The sequence below is a fragment of the Mustelus asterias genome, chromosome 5, assembly GCF_964213995.1.
Source record: "Mustelus asterias chromosome 5, sMusAst1.hap1.1, whole genome shotgun sequence".
Classification (NCBI taxonomy): Eukaryota; Metazoa; Chordata; class Chondrichthyes; order Carcharhiniformes; family Triakidae; genus Mustelus; species Mustelus asterias.
In genome coordinates, this window is record NC_135805.1 from 94796763 (window position 1) to 94817643 (window position 20881).

General features: G+C 43.9%; 1 protein-coding gene across 1 annotated transcript in view; it reads right to left on the reverse strand.

The window, feature by feature from the left end:
* Positions 1–20881, reverse strand: part of hs1bp3 (HCLS1 binding protein 3) — a 101258-nt gene that overhangs the window by 60489 nt on the left and 19888 nt on the right. The window contains exons 3-4 of the mRNA XM_078213071.1: positions 10427–10634; positions 3325–3526 (exon numbers count right to left, since the gene is read on the reverse strand). Coding sequence (XP_078069197.1) covers positions 3325–3526; positions 10427–10634 — 410 coding nt within the window. The remainder of the gene's footprint in view (positions 1–3324; positions 3527–10426; positions 10635–20881) is intronic.

Consider the following 20881-nt stretch of genomic DNA (forward strand, 5'->3'; position numbering starts at 1 on the left):
AGATTTAGTTTTTTAAAAAAAGCTTCCGTTTACTTACTGCCATGAAGACTGCAAATCAAGTCTTCCTTCTCTTCCTTGCTGCCAATAGGGAGAAGATGAGTTCGAAAGCAGTTTCACAAGAACAATGGAGGCCACATCTTCAAATTAGCCCTGGCACTCTGGACCCATTAAATCACCACTGGCATTGCAGAATTCATAGCTTATAAAAGGCTCGTTAGGCTTCAAAGACTCTCCGTTTGAAGTTAGGGCCTTGCTAATTCCAATAAGCAATTCCAAAATTCAGGTACATGCTTAAGTGACACTTAAGCAGCCCATCTGGCAAGGAAATCAGGCATATTGGCCTCCCAGCAGTGAGAAAATGTCTCTATTTACTAAAGCATGAAATTTTATTTTCTTATACAAAATTGACATGTAGCTTGAAGCAAAACTATTCCCTTTATTCCTTCTCTAAAACCTTCTAGCTCCATGCATTTCAATGTTTACTTCTCTACTCCTCCCTGCCCTCTTAATATTGCTACACCCATTTAAGAGATGAGAAACTTTAAAAAAAAACACATTCTGTGGGCTAAAAACCAGCTTTTTATGTATTTGACTAAAACCATCTCCAAAGAACTACGTATTGATCTGGTGTCAATAATGCAACAAGTTCAGTGCATGTCACAGCAAACAGAAACTGACTGTCCCAATAAGTCACACATTGGAAATGAACCAAGGGTTGATTCTAAATGTGGTATTAATATTCTGTGAGAAACAATTCAGGTTCTTTTTAGGAAAATTAGGGTACAGACAGTATAGAACTACTTGGATGGATCCAATTACTGACCAACACAACACAGGATTTTGTGATGCTTGATACTTACAACGCAGGGAATTTTAATTGGACAAAGTTGTCAGAGTATATTGAAATTTAAACTAAATGACATGGTTTCCAAGGATTGTTCCATACAGCTGCAGCTTTATAATGGTACTGACAATGCAATTCTACAAGACATCATCCAGGACAAAACATCTTGCTTGACTGGCAAGTCATCTCTCAGCTTAAACATTCACCCTCTTCACTACTAGTGCACCATGGCTGCAGTGTATACCAGGGGCATTGACCACAAGACATAGGAGCAGAATTAGGCCACTCGGCCCATCGAGTCTGCTCCGCCATTCAAATCATTGCTGATATTTTTCTCATCCCCATTCTGCCTTTTCCCCATAACCTCTGATCCCCTTATTAATCAAGAACCTATCTATCTCAGTCTTAAAGACACTCAAATGACCCAACTTCTACTGCCTTCTGCGGCAAAGAGTTCCACAGATTCATTACTTTCTGGCTGAAGAAATTCCTCCTCATCTCTGTTCTAAAGAATCGTCCCTTTAGCCCGAGGTTGTGCCCTCTGGTTCTAGTTTTTCCTAGTAGTGGAAACACCCTCTCCACGTCCATTCTATCCAGGCCTTGCAGTATCCTGTAAGTTTCAATAATATCCCCCCCTCATCCTTCTAAACTCCAACAAGTACAGACCCAGAGTCCTCAACCGTTCCTCATATGACAAGCTCTTCATGCCAGAGATCATTCTTGTGAACCTCCTCTGGACCCTTTCCAAGGCCAGCACATCCTTCCTTAGATATGGAGCCCAAAACTGCTCACAATACTCCAAATGGGGTCTGACCAGAGCCTTAAATAGCCACAGAAGTACATCCCTGCTCTTGTATTCTAGCCCTCTCGACATGAATGCTAAAGTGCAGCAAGTCATCAAGGTTTCTTCAACACCTCCTTCCAAACCTGCAATTCTGGCAGCTAAAACAAGAGCAGCTGGCACATGGGAAGATCACTGCCTGGAAATTCTCCTCCAAGTCACACACCATGCTGATTTGGAAATGTCACAGAATCTTCACAGTGCAGAGGGAGGCCATTCAGCCCATTGCATCTGCACTGGCACGCTGTAAGAGCATGCCACCTAATCCCATTCCCCTGCCTTATCCCCTTAACCTTGCACATTCTCTTTTCAGATAGCAATTCAATTCTCTTTTAAAAACCTCAATCAAACCTGCCTCCACCACCCTCTCAGGAAGTTCATTCCAGGCTCCAACCCGCTGGGTAAAAAGTAGTCTCCTCACATCACTTCTTTCCTTTTGCCTTCACTGTCACTGTCACAAAATCCTGGAACTCCTTACCTAACAGCACTATGGATGTATTTACATCCCCTGGACTGCAGCAGGCCAAGAAAATAGCTCACCACCACCTTCTCAAGGCCAAATATGAACGGGCAATAAATGCTGGCTTTGCCAGTGACACCCACGTTCCACAAATGAACATAAAAATATCCAGGTACGTTTGCTCAAAAGACATTATGCTAACATTTCCAATAGGAAATGTTAAAACTTGATGGCCAAAAATCACTAAACATGTCCTGGGCAAAGGACATGCATTTAGTGTCAAAATATCACATCAAAACCTAGTTACCGAACTGAAAAAGTTAGAAGAGCCTTAAAATGGGCAGCTGGAGTTAATATTTTTATTGCTTCATATTTCTGCAAAATAGATACGGTACGATGTCAGCTAAAATAGCTAAATTCCTCATCTGGTTTCAAATGCAAGATGATTTCAGGGAGCAACATTGTCACTATCCTATTAAGCATATACCGTTTCTCCCTACCTTCCTTATTCCGATTGGTCATAGATTTAAAATATGAGAAGGTAAAAAAGGAAAATTTTCTTCACACAGAGGATGTTAATATCTGGAATACAGCACCTGAATGAGTGATTGAATCGGATTCCAGAGGAAGTTCCACAAGACAATTGGACATGTCTTTGAAAAGGTCTATGGAGAAAAGCTGGGGGAGCTCTTTCAAGAAGCTGAATGATCTCTGATTGTTCTTTTAAGATTCAAAGAATCATCAGACTAAAAAATATATTGGAACCCTATGGAGCGAAAACCAGCAAGTTTATTGCAGAGGTCCCAGCTCGTTCTATTACCCATGGCTAACAGGTAAGTTCTGCTGTATTGAAATCAAGTCAATAAGAAATGATACTTGTTGTCCGCAACTAAAGCATTTGGAGAAATGCCATCTCTGGAACAGGGAATTTTTGGTTTGATGCATGGTCAAAGAACACCAATGTTACACTATATATAGCAATACTCAGTAAATGCCCCTTTTTCCAAAAATGCTCACACTTTAATCATTCAAGTGTTATACACAATGTTGTTGGAAAATAATTAAGATTCATGTTACTTTCGATCCAATAGACTACCTCATCCAAATAATGATATTGCAAATATCAACAAAGCAAAACAGTGGATTCGTCATTTCTCATTTTTTTTAAAGTCACTTTACCTTGTAATGCCCAATGGATCAGAAGTTTCTACCGACTCCTCTATCGTAGGGGTAAAGGATTTTGATGACGTCAACGTTCCACTATCTTTAAAAGTCTCTTGGTTGAAGAAATCTCCAGACTCTCCTTCATCTTCTTGCAATTCCTCATCTGCCGCATTTCTAGTTTTACATTTCAAATCACCAAGGTCCTTAGTTTTTGCACCTATCGAGAAAAAAAAAGTTAATTATTTTTTTCTAAGACTGGCAAACTAAATATCAAATGCCAGCACGGCGGCACGGTAGCACAGTGGTTAGCACTGCTGCTTCACAGCTCCAGGGACCTGGGTTCGATTCCCGGCTTGGGTCACTGTCTGTGTGGAGTTTGCACATTCTCCTCGTGTCTGCGTGGGTTTCCTCCGGGTGCTCCGGTTTCCTCCCACAGTCCAAACATGTGCGGGTTAGGTTGATTGGCCATGCTAAAATTGCCCCTTAGTGTCCTGAGATGTGTAGGTTAGAGGGGATTAGCGGGTAAATATGTAGGGGTATGGGAGTAGGGTCTGGGTGGGATTGTGGTCGGTGCAGACTCGATGGGCCGAATGGCCTGTTTCTGCACAGTAGGGTTTCTAATAACTAAAGAATTCATCATTCTCTATGAAAAGTCTCATTTATAGCAGACATTTCGACATATTATCTTGAACATATTGGGAACCCCACCACACTCTGCACAAAGAAAGAAGAAAATAAAGTTTAAGTAAATATATTCTATAACTTGTTCCAATGTGTGAACTATTGTCGAAGTTCATTGTTTATTCCTCCAACTTCACTTAAGGACAGGTGGAGTAGGGGTGGTTGTTTTACTGTATACATTGGACTCCAAAATTCACTTCTAACTCTCAATTCCCTAATCTCCAGTCCCAAGCTTTTCCCTTCCCTCATACTCCAACTACCCTGACGAAGTCCAGGTTTGTCCAATTTACAAAACTTAATCCCTCCAAAATATTGAAGAAAAATTGATTTGGATTACAAGATTATTAACCCACATATACAAGTTGTCTTAATAATTATGATTTAAAATAAACTGTAGCCTCAGTTCACATTATTAAATTGAGAATGCAATCCTCATAAGATAATGGATTTGTGCACTATTTAATTTCTGGGCATCACTGGTTGGGCCAGCATTTATTGCCCATCCTTAATTGCCCTTGAACTGAGTGCATTTTAAAAGTCAACTGTGTTGCAGTGCATCTGGAATCACATAGGCCAGACCAGGTAAGGATGACAGATTTGCCTTCCTGAAGGACATTAGTGAACTAGAGGGATCTTAATGACAATTGGCAATGGTTTCATGATAAAGATTAGACTTTTATTTCCAGATTTTTATGAGATTCCAATTTCACCATCTGCTATGGTGGGATTTAAACCCAGGTCTACTGTATTTACTGCTCCCAATGCAGTCTCCTCTACATTGGGGAGACTAAACACAGACTAGATGACTGCTTTGCAGAACACCTTCACTAAGTCCGCAATCATGGCATCAATCTTTTTCTGCCACTTGTCATTTCAACTCAGCACCATGCTCTCATGGCCAATAAATACTAATGATGTGGAGATGCCGGCGTTGGACTGGGGTAAACACAGTAAGAAGTTTAACAACACCAGGTTAAAGTCCAACAGGTTTATTTGGTAGCAAAAGCCACACAAGCTTTCGGAGCTCCAAGCCCCTTCACTCACCTGAAGGAGGGGCTTGGAGCTCCGAAAGCTTGTGTGGCTTTTTCTACCAAATAAACCTGTTGGACTTTAACCTGGTGTTGTTAAACTTCTTACAATAAATACTAGCCTAGCCAGTAATGCCCACATCTCATGAATGAATAAAAAAAGAATTCTGCTATCTTATCTTTATGCTATGTTCAGCCCTTCTTTAGTCCTTAATGCTACCATTAACATTCTCTTTGTCTTGTGTCCATTACATCTTTAGCTCTGACTGCTGTGTATTCTGTTTCACCGAGACGTGGCTCATTCCTGCTTCACCGGACAGTGCCCTACAACCAGAGGGCTTCTCAATCCATCGTATGGACTGTACAGAGGCCTCAGGCAAGGCTAGGGGAGATGGGGTCTGCTTCCTAATCAACAATTCGTGGTGCCTAGACACAACAACACTGGCAACTTTCTGCTCCCCAGACCTAGAATACCTGATGCTAAAATGCCACCCCTACTACCTTCCGCGGGAGTTCACTTCCGTTATCCTAATGGCAGTTTAAATCCTACCCCATGCGGATGTGAAGATCGCATTGGACGAAACATACACCACTACGAATAGTCTCGAGATGAAACCTCCCGAGACCTTGTTCATCGTGGCCAGGGACTTAGAACATAGAACAGTACAGCACAGAACAGGCCCTTCGGCCCTTGATGTTGTATCGAGCTTTGTCCGAAATCACGATCAAGCTATCCCACTCCCTATCATTCTAGTGTGCTCCATGTGCCTATCCAATAACCGCTTGAAAGTTCCTAAAGTGTCCGACTCCACTATCACAGCAGGCAGTCCATTCCACACCCCAACCACTCTCTGAGTAAAGAACCTACCTCGGACATCCTTCCTATATCTCCCACCACGAACCTTATAGTTATGCCCCCTAGTAATAGCTCCATCCACCCGAGGAAATAGTCTTTGAACGTCCACTATCTATCCCCCTCATCATCTTATAAACCTCTATTAAGTCTCCTCTCATCCTCCTCCGCTCTAAAGAGAAAAGCCCTAGCTCCCTCAACCTTTCCTCATAAGACCTACCCTCCAAACCAGGCAGCATCCTGGTAAATCTCCTCTGCACTCTTTCCAATGCTTCCACATCCTTCTTATAGTGAGGTGACCAGAACTGTACACAATATTCCAAATGTGGTCTCACCAAGGTCCTGTATAGTTGCAGCATAACCCCGCGGCTCTTAAACTCAAACCCCCGATTAATAAATGCTAACACACCATAGGCCTTCTTCACAGCTCCATCCATTTGAGTGGCAACCTTCAGAGATCTGTGGATATGAATCCCAAGATCTCTCTGTTCCTCCACATTCCTCAGAACCCTGCCGTTGGCCCTGTAATCCGCATTCAAATTTGTCCTACCAAAATGAATCACCTCGCACTTATCAGTGTTAAACTCCATCTGCCATTTTTCGGCCCAGCCCTGCATCCTATCAATGTCTCTTTGCAGCCTCCAACAGCCCTCCACCTCATCCACTACTCCACCAATCTTGATGTCATCAGAAAATTTACTGACCCACCCTTCAGCCCCCTCCTCCAAGTCACTGATAAAAATCACAAATAGCAGAGGACCCAGCACTGATCCCTGCGGTACACCGCTGTTAACTGGTCTCCAGTCTGAAAATTTTCCAACCACCACTTCAATCAGGCCAAGCTCAAGAGCGTACTACCAAGTTACCACCAACACATCTCCTGCTCCACTAGAGGCCCAAACATCCTAGACCACTGCTACACAAATAACATGCCAACTGCTCTATCGCTCTCCCATACTTTGGCAAATCGGACCACAAGGCTGTGCTCCTGCTCCCAGCTTACAACCAAAAACTGAAGCGGGAGAATCCATCAAAGAGAGTCGTGCAATGTTGGTTTGAGGAATCGGATGATCTCCAATGGGGCTGCTTGGAGTCAGTGGGCTGGTCAGAACTTAAAAACCCTGCAACCTGCCTGAATGAGTACGCCACTACAATAGCTGACTTACTAAGCGTGTAGAAGACTGTGCCAAAGAAGCAAATCCCCAACCGGAAACCATGGATGAACAGGGACATCCACTGCTTGCTGAAGTCCAGATCTGAGATGTTCAAGTCAGGCGCCACTGACCTATACAAGAAAGCAAGATACGATCTAAGGAGATCCATTAAAGATGCCAAAAGACAATACCAGACCAAGCTAGAGTCCCAAGCGAGCCACACCGACCTCTGCCAACTATGGCAAGGTCTGCAAGACGTAACAGGCTACAAGCTGAAGGCATGTAAAATTGCCAGTTCCAACACACCCCTCCCTGATGAGCTCAATGCATTCTACGTCCGTTTTGAGCAAGAGTTCAGTGAGAGCATGCCCTCCACCCTGGATGAACCTGTATCTGGGGTCACCATTGCAGATGTCAGAGCAGCTTTCTTGAAGGTCAACCCACAGAAAGCAACTGGCTCGGATGGGGTACCCGGACGTGCACTCAGATCCTGCGCGAATCAGCTGGCGGGGATATTCACAGACATCTTCAACCTCTCTTTACAACAATCTGAGGTAACTATCTGCTTCAAGACGACGACCATCATCCCGGTACCCAAGAAATATCAAGCAGCGTGCCTTAATGACTATCGGCCGGTGGCTCTGACATCCATCATTATGAAGTGCTGCGAAAGGTTAGTCATGGCACGAATCAATTCCAGCCTCCCGGACTACCTGGATCCACTACAGTTTGCCTCCTGCAGCAACAGGTCCACAGCAGACGCCATTTCCCTGGCCCTGCACTCAATCCTGGAACACCTAGATAACAAGGACACCTATGTCAGACTCCTATTTATTGACTACAGCTCAGCCTTCAACACTATTACTCCCACGAAACTCATCTCCAAACTCCGTGGCCTGGGCATCGGCACCTCCCTCTGCGACTGGATCCTGAACTTCCGAACTCACAGACCACAATCAGTAAGAATAGGCAACAACACCTTCTCCACGATCATCCTCAACACTGGTGCCCCACAAGGCTGTGCCCTCAGCCCCCTGCTATACTCCTTATACACCTATCACTGCAACCAAATTCCCCTCTAATTCGATTTTCAAGTTTGCTGACGACATCACCATAGTGGGTCGGATCTCAAACAATGATGAGACAGAGTACAGGAATGAGATAGAGAATCTGGTGAACTGGTGCGGTGACAGTAATCTCTCCCTCAATGTCAACAAAATGAAGGAGATTGTCATCGACTTCAGGGAGCATAAAAGGAGAACATGCCCCTGTCTGTATCAATGGGAACGAAGTAGAAAGGGTCGAGAGCTTCAAGTTTTTAGGTGTCCAGATCACCAACAACCTGTCGTGGTCCCCCCATGCCAACACTATAGTTAAGAAAGCCCACCAATGCCTCTACTTTCTCAGAAGACTAAGGAAATTTGGCATGTCAGCTACGACTCTCACCAACTTTTACAGATGCACCGTAGAAAGCATTCTTTCTGGTTGTATCACAGCTTGGTATGGCTCCTGCTCTCCCCAAGACCGCAAGGCACTACAAAAGGTCATGAATGTAGTCCAATCCATTATGCAAACCAGCCTCCCATCCATTAACTCTGTCTACACCTTCCACCTTCTTCCGTCAGTAAAAAGATACAAAAATCTGAGGTCACGTATCAACCGACTCAAGAATAGCTTCTTCCCTGCTGCTGTCAGACTTTTGAATGGACTTACCTTGCATTAAGTCGATCTTTCTCTGCGCACTAGCTATGACTGTAACACTACATTCTGCACTCTCTCGTTTCCTTTTCTATGAATGGTATGCTTTGTCTGTATAGTGCACAAGAAACAATACTTTTCACTGTATGCCAATACATTTGACAATAATAAATCAAATCAAAAACCTGTCCGTGACCTTCCTCGAGGCCCCTCCAAGTATATAATTCCCATGACATTTCTACACCACTTCAGTTCTGAAGAGGAGTCATATGGTTTTGAAATGTTAACACTGTTTCTCTCCACAGATGCTGCCAAACCTGGTGAGTTTATCCACCATTTGCTGTTTTCACTCTGGATTACTAGTTGAGCAACAAGACCACTAGGCCACTGCCTCACACATCACTTGCTGGCTAATCCACAACAACTGCATAATTGCCAAAGGAACCAAACTTGGTCTGTCTGTTCCAGCTATTAGAATAACAATTCAAAATTTTGCTGACAAGATCTTGAAGATGTCCATAAAATATATACACACCAAAAATATAGATGTGCTGCTTGTTGTCATTGTACTGCTTTTTAAGAGGTGTCCCCATCAAATGTATATACATTTATCAACCCTTCTTCAACTCCTACACCTTCTCCCTGCCCCCCCAACAAAAATTAAAACCAAACTTGTTCTATGTTCAATGAATTTCAAACAGAAAGTCTTCAAACTCTAATCATAGAAGATACCACTCTATATTGAATCGATGCTCTAGTTGCATCTTTAGCATCATTCCAGATCCAAATGCTCACTTTCTCCTCCTCTGCCCCACACAAGCTGCTTGGGTCAAAAACAAAAATCAGCTGTTAAGGTGCAGTGAAGAATCAGATCAAAAGCAGCCAGAAAATGTCAAAGTTCCCAAACCTAACTTTCCCATTACCTATACTGCTAGCCATCCAAGACTTCTGTGATTTTAATGCGCAGTGCACAGTGCTCAGCAGACACCGTGGCCAACTGCGCACGCACAACTGCTCCTGATGCCTTTCTGGTCGATGGTAGGAATTTATGTCTCATTTAAAACATTCAGAGCAACGTGACAACAAGTTTGAGCCACACATCCAGTTTGTACATCCTTGCTGTTGATCTCACTGATTAACTTAGATATTGAATTGGAGGTTAAAGCCCTCCTTTGGATACATCAGTGTGCTAAATCATTGTGCAGGGAGCTTCTATACAGCTCGGGTAGCTCAATTACTACATAATGGGAGTCCATCTCTTTGTTCCACATTGTGCAATGAGATATTTTAAAAATATTTAAAAATACATCAGCCAATTTTTTTAATTGATTTTTTTCATAAAGAGTGTCCTCAAGCAAAATATATTATAATCAATTCTCCACATTGGAAATTGAGAATTGCATTTACTGAAATTGTCTGATTATATAACTTTATTTACCGAATCATCTGAAGCAGGTTTTACAGAGGGAACAGTCACTAAATGAAAGGTGGACAAGATACAAAAGCTTGCAATTGGTTAACAAATGCACAGACCTAAAAATGGGTAACTTGAACTTTGTTGTTAGTCTGTGTCAAGCCAACTAGTATGCCATCTGATGCTCTAACACTGACTGCAACTGTGCATGTGCAGGATGTGCTCCCACTGGTGTCGTGGCACAAATAAAAGCACCTGGCAAATCTCTTCCCAAGTCTGAAGTAATTACCTAAAAAGTCCATCAACTCAGGACTTGACGTTAGGATTGTGTCCTTGGCAATAAATCTGAAGATTTCATCAAAAACCACTCTTCTTTCTTTTATATCAGTTTCTCCTACGAATAAAACTTTTCTAGGCATGGAGGGCAGATTTGTCTTCGGATATTGGGCATTCAGCTTCTGATACAAATCATCAATCTCACTGTACTTCTTGGATACCTGAAATAAAGAAAAACTGAAACTTATTTTGGTGTTTTACTTTCCAAATATCAACATCTTACACCAGTAAGCATTTAACTGACATATCGGCTTGGAGTTTTCAGTCAGCAGCGGAGCTGAGCCATTCACCACTGACTGCCCCCCCAAAAAAACCTGATCTCGATTATAGGCTGCAGCAAAAGCTCCCCCATCTTCCTGAGGCTGGGCCTGCTGTTGGGACAAGCACCAAGGTCTTCCAGCATTGCTACTGAATCCACAACCCCACTGATAGCATTAGGTAAAGAGATGCCCCTTGAGGTCAGTCCTCAGGTGAACAAGTCAGTGTTTTTTTTAAAGTTCTTAAATTATTTTTAAACAATTACAAAACTTTGTTAGAACTGCTGTAAACTTTAAATATTCTTAAACATTTTTTTACAGCAGTTTCTACACGTTTGCCAGCACATGTTCAAGCAATAAGGCAACCCAGCTCCTCTCCACAATCCCCATCCCCCAAACTCCGACTCCTCCCCCTGAGGAGTATACATGTGACAATAATAAATCAAATCAAAATTAAACATTACTTTCAATTCTATATACAATAAGTTTTATTTTAATCTTCCATGTGAAGAAGGCGTTGCTGGAAGGCCAGAATTGGATTCTCATCCCCAACTGTTCTTAAAAAGGTGGTGATGAGCTAGTTGCCTTCTTGAACTGTTGCAGTTCACCTGGTGTAGGTAAACCCACAGTGCTGTTAGGGAGTGAGTTTCAGCCCAGAGAAAGGATTGGACTAACACTGGTACAGCTGCTTATGAACCAGAGAAATGGCAACTGGTTCTTAGCAAGTAGATGGACAAGTTAACAACCAAATCCACTGCTAATAACTCACTGGTTTTATGTCCGAATAAGAGGTTTCCTCATCTGCAGCACTATCCAAACTCAAGATAGCTGGGAAAACACAATCTAGAATCAGTTAGAGTTGGCACACTGAAACACAGGATTTTTAACAAAATGTATGAGATAAAACATTAGCTAACCAAACATCATAGAAACAGAACTACCAATTATGCTACATGGACCTCAAAAATAGCCATGCTCACATTGATACCTGCTCACCAATCTTCAAAACAAATTCAGAGGGACAAAAATCTTTGTTTTTTGGCGTTGATGCTCTAAAACTAGAGAATCGGTGGAAAAACATGTCTAGAATTAGCACATCGCTGTAAAAATAATGACTACAAATCACATGGATTATCCCAACAATCCAAATGTAAAGCCAATCAGAGATTGTGATTCAGAAGCAGGCTCAAGAATAAAATGAATATTAAAGAAAAGAAGCAGGAAGTTAAAAACAGAAACTGGAGAAAATACTCAGCAGGACTGGTGGCATCTGCGGAGGGAAAAACCAGAGTCACTGGGCTGAATTTTGCAGGCAGCATGCTTGCCGCACTCTCCCTCTACCACCCTCAGCTGAAAGGTCGGTGGGGTAAAGCCCGCTCACCACCCTGACAGCTGCCCTGTGGCAATTTAATGCCGACAGCAGCATTAATTGCTCCAAGGTGAAACCTCCACCCATATCTCAGGAGGAAATCCACCCGAGAGAGCTGCTGACCAAATCGAATAACCAGCAGCTCTGTAGTCCCAGTAGTACCAGGCTGGAGTGGCAGTCCCACCACACGAAGGTGCCCATGTGTGGGAATCAGGAGTCAATGGGGGTGATTGGGTGGGTGGGTTCAAGACAACGACGGTTTGGGGGGAAAGGGGGTTAAAGGACGGGAAACTGATCTGATGGGGGCATTCGGCCCTGATGGTCCCAAGGGCTCAAAAGAGATCATCCTCTTTCTCCCCGCCCCCCCAAACCACCCCACTCCTCCCCCTGGCTGACACCAACCCACACGGCTAAAGCTGCCAGATTTCCCATGTGGCATGGGTCTCCTCCCACTGTGGATACCATACCTGGAACCAGGCCCATATGTGGTCGTCAATTGAGCCCCAATAGGCTCAAGGGTGGACGGGCACTCGATGCATCTCCTTTCCCTCATAGTTTTCCATTTAAACTGACAGCTTGGGACAGCCATCTTGTAGACAGGAAGGCCGCCCACTGGATTTCACAAGTCTCCCCCACTTTCAAACCTGCCGGCAGGGGAAAGTAAATTCCTGCCCAATGTTTCAGCTCAGTGACCTTTAGGTAGAATGGGGGAAAAGTTAGAAATGCAACAGGTTTTGAGCAAGTGCAAAAGAGAAGGCAGGGAGGGAAAAATAATTAAATGAAAAACTATGATCGGGTGGAGTGGAACACATATCTTTGCACAATCTTATTTGTTTTGAAATGTTCTTGGGAGTTCCTCTTCAGGCATTGTTGCTCCAAGCAGTGCTATTGGTCAGGTTTCAGCTGCTGACCTTGGAGCCTGTTTGAACTTCCCATTTTCTTCACCCTGAAACTATGTTTTGTCTGCCAGTCATCCATCAACACTGACTACAGCTGCCCTTTTGCAGTGCCAGTTCTTTTGAAGCATTAACCTCACTGCTGTGTCCTCGAGCAATACTCAACGGCCTTTCCCTCTCTCTCCTGCCCTCTGCTCCCAAACCCAGGGCCCAAACCGTGACTCAACTCAATTTTTTCTTTCCCACCTCCCCGCCCCCACCATCACTTTGTCGTCCATAGCAGCCTCTCTGGGCTACACAGAATCTGCAGCACAAACTGGCTATTTGGCCCGACTGCTCTCTGCTGGTGTTTGTTCTCCACACGACCCTCATCTCAACTCAGAGCTCATTTCCCTATATTGCCCAGGAACCAAACCCATCTGCTTCAACCACTCCCATGTGGTAGCAAGTTCCCCATTCTCATCACTCGAATTACTGCCAAATTCTTTATCTGATCCAAATCTTTATACTCCCTCTCATTCTGGGTTTTTCCAAACCCATCTGAATAATCTCCTTCATAATTAAAAAAACTCTTTTTATGTCTTCTCATTCCAGACAAAAGAGCCAGAGATAACTCAACCTTTCTCGGTAATTGTATCTTCTCATTCCTGTAAAAACTTTATAAATCGTTTCTGTATTTCCCTCAGTGCTACAATATTCTCTGTATGTAGTTGGGAGATCAGAAATGTACAGATTATGTACGCCAAGATTCCAGCATGCGAGCACACAAAAAAAAAACTGATGTTTGGTGCCATCTCATGGTTTCCTCAAATCATGACACCCGCTATATTAATGCAAACAAAGCAAACCAATTAAACATCCAACTATAATACAGGAGTATTTTACCTTGATGGTACATGTATTGGATTTAATGGGGCGAATTTTCCCATTCTGCTCACCATGGACCCTGGGAAAGGTCCATTGAGCTCGGGCGAGATTTTATGGTTTCGGGACGAGCGCGACCGAAAAATCCTGCCCAAAGTGTCAGATATATTCTGAGCAAAGGTTACAGTCTACAAAGTACAAAGCAGAATATCTCAGACATATATGGACTGCAACAAAAATAAAAGAGGAAGAGAGGAAAGTTAGCAGATTTAAATTAGCCCACAGCACATTGTAACTTCCTGTTCCCATCTGCACAAAGACAAATTATGAGTGGGCAAAGATGTGGTCAGTGGAATTGTGAGGTCACCCAGTTTGGGTTCGAGGAAGAATATTTTTCAAATAATGAGATATTGTGAGGAACATGATGATTTAGGTACAAAAACAGAAAATGCTGGAAAATCTCAGCAGGTCAGACAACACCTGTGGAGAGAGAATAGAGCCAATGTTTTGTCAGCTCTGATGGAGGGTCATCCAGACTTGAAATATTAACTCTATTCTCTCTCCACAGATGCTGTCAGACCTGCTGAGATTTTCCAGCATTTTTTGATTTTGTTTCAGATTCCAGCATCCGCAGCATTTTGCCTTCAAAAAGATTCAGGTACTTTGCTTAAATATCATGAATATCTAATACATCAGTACAAAATGTTATGGAATATTGTCTGTCACATGGGGAGGGAAGGGGCGTGTGAGAGAACTTGAATACAAAAGTGACAAGGTTATATTTCAATTGCAAATTAGTCAAACCTTTCCTGGAGCACTTTGCACCTCTGGTAAAATAGAATGGCCTTGGAAGAAATATAATGCAGATTCACCAGAACAATATCAAGACTTAATTTAGAGGACAGGAAAAGTGAATTTGAGTTGCATCCCCTGGCGTTTCGAAGATTAAAAGATAAATTAATCAAGATGGCTAATACAGGACTTTGGTAGGGTACCGAGAGAATGGGAGAATTCAGGTCAGAGGCATAATCTCAGAATTAGCACCTGATTATCCAAGAGTAAATTCACGAAGCAGCCTTTCACACAAAAGCAAATGAAAACCTCGAGTGCTCGGGCCAAAAGGCTGAGTCAATTGAGCTTTTCAAGGTCAATAAAATGCTATTCGGGAAGAATCTCGAGGGAAATGGAGGAAATAGCAGCCAACGTACACATCAGCCATGAACTAACTGGTATGAAAGGCCGGTTTCAGATTATATTTCCAATTTGTTGCTTAAACTGAAGCACCTGGGGATGCTTTATATTAAAAGGCACTATGCAACTAAGTTGCTATCGTTGTATAAAAAAAGGGGCAGAATCTTGTGCTCTCCAAGGCAGATTCTGAGGTGGTAGTGGGGGGGGGAGGGGAAACAGGGAGGGGATAGCGTAACGTTGAACAGATGGCATGACCCCCCCCCCCCAAACCAGGAACCCACCCACCAAACCCAGAAATAATTTCACTGGGCCTCGGGCAGGAAACCCACCCATTCACCTATTCAGACCCTTAAGCGGCCTTATCCCACCCAGCCTCAAGTTTTAGGCTGGTGGGAGCCAGGATGGAGAAAATGACATTTGCACTTCAATCCATCTAGTGCGGGGTGGAGCCTCACTCTGAAGGCCCCCTTTATGCTCGGGCATCCTCCCTTCCAGGACATTGGAGCTCCGGGACCTTTCACCCCCTTGGCCTATTCGCCCTTTCATTGCGATCTCCCTGCTGGGGTCCACTACCCTCCCGTCCCCAGCACTTATCTTTTCTGACTTCGTCAGAGTCAAAGTTCTGCAGCACCACTTCTAGCCACTGCAGCGCTGTGCCTGGCCGGGCTGAAGAGATGTCAGCCAATCAGATTGGCCAACATCTCTCAAGTGCGATTTCCTTCCGAGGGCGGACAAAAGTCCCACTCACTGCCAATCAACATTCAAGTGAGCGTTAAATGGCAGTGGGAGTTGAGTGTGTCAGGGGCTGCACATTAGGCACGACTTACAGGATGGTGAGCAACAACCGATCGCCACCCTTAAAATTCTACCCACGGGAACAAAACTTAGGATGTTTGTGGGAAGGAAAAGGGACATTTGGTAAGTGGCATGTTTTCAAAAGTGTGTTAACCAGGGTTCAGGGTAAAAACATTCCTCTTAGAGCGAAGGGCAAGGCTGGCAGAAGTTGGGAACCCTGGATGACTCGGGATATTGAGGACCTGGTCAAGGAGAAGAAAGAGGCACATGACGTGCATAGGCAGCTGGGATCAAGTGAATCTCTTGGAGTGTAGGGGGTGTAGGAGTAGAGTTAAGAGAGAAATCAGGAGGGCAAAAAGGTAACACAAAATTGTTTTGGCAGATAAGGCAAAGGAGAATCCAAAGAGCTTCTACAAATACATAAAGGGCAAAAGAGTAACAAGGGAGAGAGTAGGGTCTCTTAAGGATCAACAAGGTAATCTATGTGCGGATCCACAAGAGATGGGTGAGATCCTAAATGAATATTTCTCATCAGTATTTAATGTTGAGAAAAGCATGGACGTTAGGGAACTTGGAGAAATAAATATTGATGTCTTGAGGAGTGAACATATTACAGAGGTGGTGGTGCTGGAAGTCTTAAAGCACATCAAGGTAGATAAATCTGTGGGACTTGATGAGGTATATCCCCAGGACGTTGTGGGAGGCGAGGGACGAAATTGCGGGTCCCCTAGCCGAGATATTTGAATCATCGATAGTCACAGGTGAGGTGCCTGAAGATTGGAGAGTGGCAAATGTTGTGCCTTTGTTTAAAAAGGGCTGCAGGGAAAAGCCTGGGAACTACAGGCCAGTGAGCCTCACATCTGTGGTGGGTAAGTTGTTGGAAGGTATTTTGAGAGACAGGATCTACAGGCATTTAGAGATGCAAGGACTGATTAGGGACAGTCAGCGTGGCTTTGTGAGTGGAAAATCATGTCTCACAAATTTAATTGAGTTTTTTGAAGGAGTAACCAAGAAGGTAGATGAGGGCAGTGCAGTTGATGTTGTCTACATGGACTTTAGCAAGGCCTTTGACAAGGTACTGCACGGTAGGTTGTTGCATAAAGTTAAATCTCACAGGATCCAGGGTGAGGTATCTAAATGGATACAAAATTGGCTTCTTGACAGAAGCCAGAGGGTGGTTGCAGAGGGTTATTTTTCAAACTGGAGGCCTGTGACCAGCGGTGTGCCTCAGGGATCAGTGCTGGGCCCACTGTTATTTGTCATTTATATTAATGCTTTGGATGAGAATGTAGGGGACATAGTTAGTAAGTTTGCAGATAACACCAATATTGGTGGCATGGTGGACAGTGAGGAAGGTTATCTCCAATTGCAGCGGGATCTTGATCAATTGGGCCAGTGGGCTGGCGAATGGCAGATGGAGTTTAATTTGGACAAATGCGAGGTAATGCATTTTGGTAGATTGAACCAGGGCAGGACTTACTCAGTTAATGGTAGGGCGTTGGCGAGAATTACAGAACAAAGAGATCTAGGGGTACATGTTCATAGCTCCTTGAAAGTGGAGTCACAGGTGGACAGAGTGGTGAAGAAGGCATTCGGCATGCTTGGTTCATCAGTCAGAACATTGAATACAGGAGTTGGGACGTCTTGTTGAAGTTGTACAAGACATTGGTAAGGCCACACACTTGGAATACTGTGTGCAATTCTGGTCACCCTATTATAGAAAGGATATTATTAAAATAGAAAGAGGGCAGAAAAGATTTACTCGGATGCTACTGGGACTTGATGGATTGAGTTATAAGGAGAGGATGAATAGACTGGGACTTTTTTCTCTGGAGCGTAGGAGGCTGAGGGGTGACCATATAGAGGTCTATAAAATAATGAGGGGCATAGACAAGGTAGATAGTCAATATCTTTTCCCAAAGGTAGGGGAGTCTAAAACTAGAAGGCATAGGTTTAAGGTGAGAGGGGAGAGATACAAAAGTGTCCAGAGGGGCAATGTTTTCACACAGAGGGTGGTGAGTGTCTGGAACAAGCTGCCAGAGGTGGTAGTAGAGGCGGGTACAATTTTATCTTTTAAAAAGCATTTAGATAGTTACATGGGTATAGAGGGATATGGGCCAAATGCGGGCAATTGGGATTAGTTTAGGGTTTTTTTTTTTAAAAAGGGCAGCATGGACAAGTTGGGCCGAAGGGCCTGTTTCCATGCTGTAAAGCTCTATGACTCTAGGTTTCTCTAACTGGCAGTCAGAAGAAATATCAGTAATATGCTGGTGGTGGAAAGGGTGGGTGGGAGTGCAGTTGAAGAGCTGACAATCTGCTCCAATAACTTGCTGTGGAATCACATTTCATATTTTAATAGTAGAAGATTAAAATAGTCGTTTGGAGATTTACAGAAATACAAGGAAAGATCTGTTTGGGAATTTTCCAAATCTAGGTGTTCATGGGTGGCATGCCCATTCTTCTGGCACATCGCAAGCAGCCAAGTCAGAAGAGAGCTCCCCAGCATATTGGTAAAGGCAGAAAGAGATGTTCATGGCATGGACATTTGCAAAGGTTCCTCAATGAAAGATTGGTCTGTCCCCGAATGCAACTTGCACCAAGAAACTTATTCCTGAATATATGCAATCTAACAAGCAACCCTTAAGAGGGACACTGCCATAGACACAGCAACCAGTGTCCAAGGCCCGACCATCTTCAGCTGCTTCATCAATTACCTTCCCTCCAGCATATGGATCAGAAGTGAGGATGTTCACTGATGATTGCATAATGTTCAGCACCAATCGTGACTCCTCAGACACTGAAGTAGCCTGAGTTCATATGCAAAACACCTGGACAACTTTCAGGTTTGGCTGATGTGTGGTCCAGATGTTACTTGCCACCCTAGTGCCAGATAATCTAACCACCTTCTCGTGATATTCAAAGGCATTACCATAGTTGAATCCGACCTATTATCAATATCCTGGGGGTATACCATTGACCAGAAACTGAACTGGACTAGCCATACAAATTATTTACCAACAAGAGATTTGGATATCTGGTGAATTACTCACCTCCTGACTTCCCAAAGTCTGTCCAAGGCATGAGTCAGGAAAGTGAAGGAATACTCTCCACTTGCCTGGATGAGTGTAACGCCAACAACACTCAAGAAGCTTGACACCATCCAGAGCAGCCTGCTTGATTGACACCACATTCCCCACCTTCAACATTCACTCCCTCCACCACCGCTGTACTGTGGCAGGAGCGTGTGTCATCTACAAGATGCACTGCAACAACTCACACAAAGGCCCCTTTGACAGCATTTTCCAAACCTGCAACCTCTACTGCCTAAATGAACAAGGTAAGAAGTTTAACAACACCAGGTTAAAGTCCAACAGGTTTATTTGGTAGCAAAAGCCACACAAGCTTTCGGAGCTCCAAGCCCCTTCTTCAGGTGAGTGGGAATTCTGTTCACAAACAGAGCATATAAAGACACAAACTCAATTTACATGAATAATGGTTGGAATGCGAATACTTACAACTAATCAAGTCTTTAAGAAACAAAACAATGTGAGTGGAGAGAGCATCAAGACAGGCTAAAAAGATGTGTATTGTCTCCAGACAAGACAGCCAGTGAAACTCTGCAGGTCTAGGCAACTGTGGGGGTTACAAATAGTGTGACATGAACCCAATATCCCGGTTGAGGCCGTCCTCGTGTGTGCGGAACTTGGCTATCAGTTTCTGCTCAGCGACTCTGCGCTGTCGTGTGTCGCGAAGGCCGCCTTGGAGAACGCTTACCCGAATATCAGAGGCCGAATGCCCGTGACCGCTGAAGTGCTCCCCAACAGGAAGAGAACAGTCTTGCCTGGTGATTGTCGAGCGGTGTTCATTCATTTGTAGGTATTCGCATTCCAACCATTATTCATGTAAATTGAGTTTGTGTCTTTATATGCTCTGTTTGTGAACAGAATTCCCACTCACCTGAAGAAGGGGCTTGGGGCTCCGAAAGCTTGTGTGGCTTTTGCTACCAAATAAACCTGTTGGACTTTAACCTGGTGTTGTTAAACTTCTTACTGTGTTTACCCCAGTCCAACGCCGGCATCTCCACACAAATGGACAAGGGCAGCGGTGGCATGCAAACACCACTTCCTACAAACTCCGCTTAAAGCCATACACAAGGCTGCATTGGAATTACATCGCCGTTCCTTCACTGTTGCTGGATCCAAAACCCGAAACTGTCTTCCTAACAGCAGTGTGAGCGCACCAGCACCAGAAACACTGCAGCAATTCAAGGATGCAGCGCAGTACCACCTTCTCAAGGGAAATTAGGGATGGGCAACAAATGCAGGCCTTACCAGTGACTTCCACATCCCTTGAACCATAGAACCCCTACAGTGCAGGGGGAGGCCCTTTGGCCCATCAAGTCTGCACCGACTCTTCAAAAGAGCATCTTACCCAGGCCCACTGCCCCAGCCCCGCACACATACCACAGCCAATCCACTTATCTACACAACTTTAGTCTGTGGGCGGAAACCAGAGCACCCGGGAGGAAACACATGCAGAAGTTGCAAACTCCACAGAGACAGTCATCCAAGGCTGGAATCGAACCCGGGTCCCTGGCGCTGTGAGGCAGTAATGTGCCGCCAATATAAAATAATTTTTAAAAATGTCAATTCACTGGGGAGCTGCCTGCAGACATTCACAACTCATCTAAATGGAGGAAGGACTGCAGTGTTTCATGCTTCTTGGGCCTATCCTGCTAGTTCAAGTTGTTGCAAAATAATTTCTACATCCAAGTTGCAAGTTCACACTTTTTAAAAAACATTTTAAGTTTCTGTCTAAATATTACTTCTCCTACCCCCCTATTATAGGCTTTGCTCAATTGTGTGCACAAGTACAGTCCCATAATGCAAGAATGACTTGCAGTAATGCTGCTGAGTGTTTCTCCTTTTCTTCCTGTGCTAACATGCCAAACCTCTTATCGGCAACTTCAGCTAATGTCTTAACTCCCTATCTGGGAAAATTCATGGGTACGACCCAATCATTTAAGTAAATCAATT